The sequence below is a fragment of the Propithecus coquereli genome, unplaced genomic scaffold (genome assembly GCF_000956105.1).
Source record: "Propithecus coquereli isolate 6110/MARCELLA unplaced genomic scaffold, Pcoq_1.0 Scaffold52, whole genome shotgun sequence".
Taxonomy (NCBI): Eukaryota; Metazoa; Chordata; class Mammalia; order Primates; family Indriidae; genus Propithecus; species Propithecus coquereli.
Window position 1 is genome coordinate 81,875 of NW_012151063.1, and position 9,153 is coordinate 91,027.

The 9,153-nt window shown below is 57.7% G+C and overlaps 1 protein-coding gene across 1 annotated transcript in view; it reads right to left on the minus strand.

Moving 5' to 3' along the window:
* Positions 1 to 2,093: 2,093 nt before the first annotated feature.
* The window catches only part of ASMTL (acetylserotonin O-methyltransferase-like), a 25,327-nt gene continuing 18,267 nt past the window's right edge, over positions 2,094 to 9,153 (minus strand). Inside the window, exons 12-13 of the mRNA XM_012656816.1 lie at positions 6,793 to 6,915; positions 2,094 to 2,638 (exon numbers count right to left, since the gene is read on the minus strand). Coding sequence (XP_012512270.1) covers positions 2,418 to 2,638; positions 6,793 to 6,915 — 344 coding nt within the window. The 3' untranslated portion in view covers positions 2,094 to 2,417. The remainder of the gene's footprint in view (positions 2,639 to 6,792; positions 6,916 to 9,153) is intronic.

Below are 9,153 nucleotides of genomic sequence, written 5' to 3' on the forward strand. Positions count from 1 at the left end.
CAACTGCCCGGCACAGACTTGCCCTCCTTCTCAGACTCCTCTAGAGAGAGATTTTCGCATAGCCCCCAAAATAAAAGGACCCGTTGTCTACAAATCCTATTTTCTCTTCCCACTGCTTTGATTCTTTTGGTACAGAAAGTTCCAACAGACGGGAAAGGGAGGGCGAGGACAGCACTGAACCCATACCCGTCGGACCGGACGGGTTACCTGCCCTCCCCACGCCCACCTGCGTGGGGGTCGCCCTCGGGTGGGTCCTTGGTTTCAGGGCTGAGCCAGGGTGTGGGGACCTCGGCTCAGGGGAGGCCACACTGGGGTCTGTGCAGCAGCCGGGACGAGGTGGGGGTCTGGGTTTGCAGAGGGGCCTCCCATGTCAGCCCCTTCCTGCACCCTCTGCTGACGCCTGTTCTGGCTGGGTGCAGCATTCGCACGGTGGGGGGTCCCGCATCCGCCCCCGCCCCTGAGAGCAGCTGTGGGGCGTGTCCTCTCTGGAAGCTGCCTGTGACCCCTGAGGGTGCTCTGGGTTCCTGCTGTGAATGTAGAAGCGTCCCACAGCCTCACAGGACACGCTGCAGGCAGGGACGGCACCTGCTCTCCCAGACCGGGGGCGGGGAGGCAGGAGTCTGGCTGCAGCAGCCCAAGGTGACCGGGGCGGCGTCACCCCAGCTCTGAGGCAGCAACCCAAGGTGACCAGGGCGGCGTCACCCCAGCTCTGAGGCTGGCACCAGCGGCCCTGCAGGGTGGGGCAGACGGGGAGGAGGGCAGAAGCACCCACTGCTCCCCAGGGCCACACACTGGTGTCCCCTGGCAGCTGCAGGGTCCCGCCCGAGCCCACGTGGAGGCCGGGGTGACCGAGGGGCCTCCCGGAGCCTTCTCCTTGCTGTTCCTGACAGGTGCGAGCTACAAGCACGCTCCACCTAGACACACACCCTCTTTAAAATCAAGGTTGAATTTTCCCCCTCCATCCCAGCCTCCCACGGACACACAATTGTTTTCTTGTGTGCGTGTGTTTTTTTTAAATTGGAGTCCATCCAAAATTATACACAGCCACGCACCGAATAACGGTGTTTCGGTGAACGGCAGACTACGTAGACAAAGCTGGGCCCGGCGGAGGTGGGGAACCTGCAGCCTCCAGGCCAAACGAGGCCTTCTGGACCCTCGAGTGCGGCCTTTTGACCGAATCCAAGTTTTACGGAACAAACCTTTATAGGTCACAAGTTGCCCACCCGACGGTACCATACGCAGCCTAGGTGTGTGGGGGCTGTAGGTTTGTGTAAGGTTTGTGTGTAGGTGTGTGCGGACGGGATGGGTGTGCACGTGTGTATACATGCACCTGTGCACACATACCTGTGCTTTTATGCAGAACACATAATTTACATATACATATGTAAAATAGACTATATGGCGATAATTCTTTTTTTTTTTTTTTTTTTTTTGAGACAGAGTCTCACTGTGTTGCCCAGGCTAGAGTGAGTGCCGTGGCGTCAGCCTAGCTCACAGCAACCTCCAACTCCTGGGCTCAAGCGATCCTTCTGCCTCAGCCTCCCGAGTAGCTGGGACTACAGGCATGCGCCACCATGTCCAGCTAATTTTTTCTATATATTTTTAGTTGGCCGATTAATTTCTTTGTAATTTTAGTAGAGACGGGGTCTCGCTCTTGCTCAGGCTGGTTTCGAACTCCTGAGCTCAAACAATCTGCCCGCCTCGGCCTCCCAGAGAGCTAGGATTACAGGCGTGAGCCACCGCGCCCGGCCTGCGGTAATTCTTATGTACACATATATTTGATAAGTTACGTGTGTATCTGATCCTCTTTGGTTGCTTTTAGCAGGAGAACTCATGCCCACAGGGTGCCGTCTTTGAAGGCGGGAACTTTTTCTAGTTTATAATGTACGTGTGTTAATGACAGCCAACATGTAGGTTGCTACATACTTACAACTGCCGAGCTCACGAAAGCATTTGCCCGCTCTTTGCTCTGTTGAGAAAGCATGCACACTGCTGAAATACGAAACAGACCTAAGCTCTCTAATGCACAAACTGGGAGCATTTGCAAGCATGAAAAAAAAAAAATCTCTTCCTGCCTGTTGATTCCAGCGAAGTAACATCGATTCCCCCTCAGGGTCGGAGACGCTGAAGCCCTCAGGTGTAGCCTGGGCTGGTCCAGGGCGGTTCTTCTCCGAAGCCAGGCAGGACGGGGCACCCAGGCCCCAGAGGGGAAGGAGGTGGCCGGGGTCAGGACGTGCAGAGCAGCCGCATGGAGGACAACTCGGACGCTCTTGGAGAGGGTCGAGGCAGCTACACACGCCCGGGTGTTCGCTTGCTTTATTTTTGCGAGCGACTCGTATTAACTCTGCCTCTGAAGACCCGCGTCTGGGGCCGCCCTCGGCCTGGGGACAAAGTCTGCACAGTGGCACCGTCCGGTCTCACGGGGCCACTCTAGTGCCCAAGAGCGCGGCCAGGCCGTGCCCCGCGGGGGCCACCTGCACGTCCCCAAAGCCGTGCTGCTCCAGCAGGCGCCGGTACTGGGCCAGGCTCCTCTCCCTGCCCCGGGGCCGCAGCAGTGCGTCCAGACACCGAGCCAGGCCGGGCCGCGCCTCTCTGTCCTCCGCGTCCGGGACGGCTTCCACCAGCAAGAGGCCAGCCCCTGCGGGGAGGAGACACAGAGAGAGCTGGAGCCCCGGGCAGGACCGGGGACCGCGGAGGGACAGAGGGCACTGGGGCAAGGCTAGGGCCCGCGTGGGGGACGCCGATAGATCCATGACAGATGAACAGACAGACACAGAGACCAGGCGGGGAGAGGGAGGGACAGACAGAGATTAGGTAGATCACGAAAAAAGGAGACAGAGGAGGGTCAGAGACAGTGACAGCATCAGAGGTCCCCAACCTACGGTGAGTTGCATGATTATTCCGTCCTACATTGCAATGTGATAACAACAGAAATAAAGTGCACGACAAACGCAACGTGCTCGAATCGTCCCCAAACCATCCCCCACCGCCGGTGCACGATGACAATGGTCCCTGGTGCCGCAAAGGGTGGGGACGGCTGAGATACAAGGTAGATGAGCTAGATAAGGAGGGGGAGAGAGAGAGGGGCAGACGTCCGTGACCCGCCGGCCCGGGGCTGTCCTGGTCCAACGGGCGGGGGCAGGGCTGGCGTCCGGCCGCGCCGTGGAGCGAGTTCGTGGAGCTCCGCAAATTCGCCAGGAATTCCTCCCGCAGCGCGGACCGGGCCGCCACCGGAGCACCTCCGAGCTGCCCGAGGGACGGCAGGTTCCACCTGGGAAACCGAATGGCGTCCCAGGACCGAGCCGCCTGGAGCGGGGTCAACGCCTGCCACCCACCCCGGGGACAGTTCAGGTGAGGACGGGAAAGTCCACGTGGAAAGTGTGCTCTGTATGTGTGTCTACACGTGTGTCTCTACATGAACAACACGGGCTCATCTATACGTGGATTTCTTTCTGCCTCTGCCACGCGGAGACAGTGGGACCTGCCTCCCCTTCCTCCTCCTCCTCCTCGTCCTCAGCCCACTCAACGGGACAGTGACGAGGACGGAGACCTTTATGATGACCGGCTTCCCTGCATGCAGAGGGAATGTACTTCCTCGTCCTTAGGCTTTTCTGACATTTTCTCTTCTGCAGCTCGCTTGACTGTAAGAACGTCACACGCGATACATCTCACGTGGAAAACGTGTGTCGCTCGGCTGCCTATGTCCCCGGTGAGGCCGCCGGTCAGCAGCAGGCGGTTAGCACTTCGGTTCTGGACAGTCGAAAGTTACACGCGGATTTCTGACAGAGCCGGGTCAGCGCCCCGCACGCTGAGTGGGTCAGGGGTCGACTGTGTGTGTGTGCATGTGTCTGTGTATGTGTCTGTGTGTGTGCGTGTCTGTATCTGTGTGCGTACGTGTGTTTACCTGTATAAGCATGTATGTGTGTACATGTGTACCTGTGTATGTGTCTGTGTATGTGTGCGTGTGTGCGTGTCTGTATGTGTACGTCTGTGTGTACGTGTGTGTACGTGTGTGCGTGTGTATGTGTGCGTGTGTATGTGTATGTGTGTGTGTCTGTGTGTGTACGTGTGTGCATCTGTATGTGTGTACGTGTGTGTACATGTGTGCGTGTCTGTATGTGTATGTGTACGTGTATATGTGTGCGTGTGTGTATGTATGTGTGTACGTGTCTGTGTCTGTGTATTGTGTGTGTCTGTGTGTGTGCGTGTCTGTATGTGTATGTGCGTGTGTCTGTGTATGTGTGCGTGTGTCTGTGTCTGTATGTGTATTGTGTCTGTGTGTGTGTCTGTATGTGTGTATGTGTATTGTGTGTGTGTGCGTGTCTGTGTATGTATATGTGTGTGTATGTGCATGTGTCTGTGTGTGTGTATGTGTATTGTGTGTGTGCGTCTGTGTGTCTGTGCATGTATGTGTATTGTGTGTGTGTGCGTGTGTGTGTATGTATGTATATGTGTATTGTGTGTGCGTGTCTGTGTGTGTGTCTGTGTGTCTGTGTGTATGCGTGTATGTCTGTGTGCGTGTGTATGTGTATGTGTGTATATGTGTATGTGTACGTATGTGTGCGTGTGTCTGTGTGTGTGTGTGTGTGTGTATGTGTGTGTGTGTATGTGTGTGTTTTCCCCCAAAAGGGATGTGCTTTGCCAGACGGCACTTAGGTGTCAGCGGGCTCCGGCCACAGCCTGGGGCGGCTGTTTCAGGAAGATCCGGAAACCTCAGAATCCAGCAGTGGCCCCGGGTCTGGGTTGCTTTTTTGGCAGAATGAGACAAGGCAGGTGATAGATCCTGACAGACGCTGGGTAGATGGACAGATGCATGGACAGATGACAGATGGGTGATCCATGGCTGATAGGAGATGGGTGAGTACAGACAGACAGACACAGAGCCCCGGTGGGGAGAGGGAGGGAGGAAAGGGAGGAGGGAAGAAAGGAGGGAAGGAAGGAAGGAGGGAAGGAGGAAAGGAAACAGGGAAGGAGGCAGGGAAGGAGTCAGGGAGGGAAGGAAGGAAGAAAGGAGCGAAGCAGGGAGGAAGGAGGGAAGGAAGGAGGAAGGAGGGAGGGAGGGAAGGAAGGAGGGAGGGAGGGACAGAAACAGACCCCAGGACCCCTTGAGCCCACAATCACACGGGTGACGGAGAACCCTCGTCGCAGGAAGAAAATAACTTTGGGAGCGAGACAGACGGGCAGGAAGTGGTTTATATTTGCCTCTCCCTTCTGTTCGCATTCAGCCGCGCGATCCCAGAGGAGCGGGCCGCGGGGAACGTGAGGTGCCAGCAGTTTCCCACGCAGGGTCTCACTTCCGTTCTGGGCACGGACATAAACACGCCATTCACAAAACCAGGATCGCAGCGCGTGCTCCGTTCATTTGTACGTTTTTCCAAGTAACGTGCGCGTAGCGCTAACTCGAGGGGCTCCGAAGGCTCGTATGAAAAAGCAGACTCTCGCGTCTGCAGAGCGACTCCGCTGTGGGCTGCGAACGGGTCCGCCGTCGCCGTGGTGTGACTGCTCCCGGCTCCCCACGCACCCGTGTGTCTGTGGCCAGTTTCCGGTGAGCCGTGGCTTTGGCCTCCTGGTCTCCGCTCCCCGACGTGCGGGCTCCTCTCTGCACCCCGGCTTGCCGGAATCCTGGCCTTGCGCCCGCCGCGGGCGGAATTCAGGACCTCCGTGCTCCAGCTCTGCCCTCGGGGCTCAAGGCAGCGACCCCTAAGGGGCTGGTTTTCCACCCGACGCCCCCTTGACCGTATCTTCCGATCCTTCTATTCCTTATTCCCGACTTCCTTTCCAGACCTTTTTTCTCCCTTTGCTTTCTCCGTCCGAGTTAAGCTTCAGTTCCCGTCTGCGCCGTTCGGCCCAAAGGCCTCTGTCCGTCTTGTTCCTCCCTCACGTGACGCCTGTGTCCTGGACGGACGGACGGGCGGACTCCGCCTTCCGCTCTGGCCGGACATGTCCCTTCCTGTTGTCACCAACTGTCACTTTTTCCCAGGCTTCTCTCCGCCGGACCTTGGCCTGGGCCAGCTCCTCGGAGACTGTTCCGCACGTCTCGTGATTCCTGGACGTCGCAGCCGTGGGAACTTGGACTTAGCGGCTGCTGGCGTCTCTCTGAGCTGGGAGCCCCACCCATGGCGGCAGGGGGACGGCGGATTTTGTCCTGAGCCGGGAGCCTGCGGTGACCCCGGAGCCACCTTGCCCGGTTCCATCATGGGATGGGACCCATGGGCAAGGGTTGGCGCCCGGCAGACTTTATGTGACCACGTGGCTGGACCACGGTGCCCTGAGACGAGGTCGGCCGTTAACCTGAGAAGGTTCCTTTTGGGTGACATGAAGGTACCAGTCAGTAGACTTGGCGTAAGGCGGTTCCCTGTCCAGGTGAGGTGGCCTCGTGCCATCAGGGCACGGAAGGCCGTGACAGACACTGGCCATGGGGTCCTCCCTCCTGCCCCTCTCGTGTCCTCCTTGCTCTATCCCCGCCAGGTGACACTTTCCTGTCCTTCACCTCTTGCTGAGTGTCTGTGGCCGGGCCGCGTCGGCCTGGGCGTGTGCGGGGGACCGGCCGGGGCGCCTGTTTGGGTTCCTCAGGCAGCAGGTCTGGGTGGCCGGGACATTCCACGGGCGAAGCCACGCGGAGACCCAAGCGCAGAATGCTGTCGCCGGCATCCTTAACTCAAGGGCCGGCCGGGCCGAACGACTCTGTTTTTAAAATTCACTCTCTCCCTTTTGTTTCATCGAAAACTCTCCTGATGGATTTTTTTTTTAAAAAAAGGAAAGAAGAAAGGGAGAAGAGGGGCGTGTTCTCACCTGGCCCGGCGCCGTCTGAGACCCGGCGGAGCAGCGCGTGGACGCGGTCGTCCGGCCAGCCGTGCAGGACCCCGGACAGGACGTACAGCTCGGCCCTGGGCAGGCTGTCCCTGAAGAAGTCACCTGGTGGGAAACAAAAAAGGACAGAGCTGTCAGGAGCAGCAGCCGAGGTCCTCGCCTGACAGAACGGGGCCGAGATCTACGTTTGGAAGGCAGACGAGGGACACAGGACGGAGGCAGGAGATGCGGGAACAGCCCCTGGCCAGGTGGGCAGGGCCGTGACAGGTGGGCTCCTTCCTTCTGTAGGGGACCCCGGCCGGCACCACTGACAGCACCTGCTTCCAGCTCTTTGTAAGGAAGCAACAGCCAGATGGGGTCCACTGGGACCCCCAGATTCAGCCAGCGTCGGAGACATGCCTCGGGGTGGGGTCTGTTCGCACCACCTTCTAGAACTGCTGAAATAAAATGATGCCCTGCTGTCGTGGGGGGACTGTGTCCCCCCAAAAAGATGCATTCAGGTGTGAGCCCTTGTACCTGTGAAGGGGGCGTCATTTGGAAACACGGTCTTTGCAGACGTAATTAGTGAAGGATCTCGAGATGAGACCACTCTGAATTAGGGAGGTCCCTAAACCCAGTGACAGGTGTCCTCCTAAGAGACAGCAGAGGAGACACAGACGCAGAGGAGAAGCCACGTGGAGACGGAGGCAGAGACTGGAGCGACGCGGCCACAAGCCCAGGGACGCCTGGAGCCCCCAGAAATTGCTGTGAAGCCCCGGTCTGTGGAGTTTTGTCGGGGCTGCCCCGGGAAACCGAGGCAAGCACTGAGCGCTCGTCGGCACCAGGGGGCGCAGAAACGTTTGCGCGTGTGTTTTCCTGTCCCTGCCTTGTGCAGCAGAGGGTCGGATGCGGCTCAGTAACGAACCCAAAGCGGAAAGAGACAGGAAAGCGTGAGATGGGGAGAGGAAAGTGGGGATGGGGGAGCGCACGGCGCCAGGTCCCCGGGCTGAAGCTGCTCGCGTGCGCCCCGACGGCGGCAGGGGGCGTCTGCGTTTTCAGGCTCTGTTGTTTGTGTTTCCGCACGTCTGGCAAAGCGAAGCCCCGCTGGTCCTCGTGCGCCTGGACTGGGGGCGTGCGGGGGGCGGCCTTTTCATTTCAACTAGGGAGGCGCTCAGAAGGCTGGGGGGCACGGGGACCCCGCACATCTGGGCCATGGCGGAAGGCGCCAACTGCGGGAGGTCAGGTGCGTCCTGTCCGTCCATGCTGGCATCGACGGCTGACGCCAGGAAGTTCTTCCTCGAGTCTAACCCGATGCCTCCTTGTTACAGCTCTTGAGTCACTTCCTTTTGTGGCCTTGGCCAGTCACAGATGGCACGGACACGGACCTTGGCCGTCTGCCTTCCCCACGGCCCTGTAGACTCAGTACTTGCAGTGCTCACACACACAGACAAGCACATGCAGACGTGCATGTGACATGCATGCCTACACACTTACACACGGAGACACACACACATGCATACCCACAGATATAGAGACACATGCAAACACACCAGACACACACATGCATGCAAAGATATGTGCACATGTAGGAATATACACAGACACGCACATGACATGCATACCTACCCAGATACACACAGAGACACACAGACATGCACACGCAGACACACAGACACGCACACGCAGACATGCATGTGACATGCATACCTACACACATACACAGACACGCACACATGCATACCCACACAGATATAGAGACACACACAAACACACCAGACACACACACATTCATGCAGAGATGTGCACACGTAGGAATACACACAGACACGCACATGCAGAGACACAGACACGCACATGACATGCATACCTGCACAGATACACACACAGAGACACAGACACACAAACACGCACATGCGTACCCACACAGATATAGAGACATACACATGGAGACACACACACATTCATGCAGATATGTGCACACGTAGGAACATACACAGGCATGCAGACACACACACACACACATGACATGCATACCTACACAGGTACACACAGAGACACACACAGACATGCACACGCATACCCACACAGATACAGAGACACACACAAACACACCAGACACACACATGCATGCAGAGATATGTGCACACGTAGGAACATACACAGGCAGAGACACAGACACACACGACATGCACACACAGACACGCACACACATATCCACACAGATACACCATGCAGACACACACACAAGCACATCACACGCATGTATGCAGGGACATGTGCACACACGGACACACATATACACATGCACACACACACAGGGCCACGCGCCCTGCACACACAAACGAGCCGGGCACACGTTGCCAC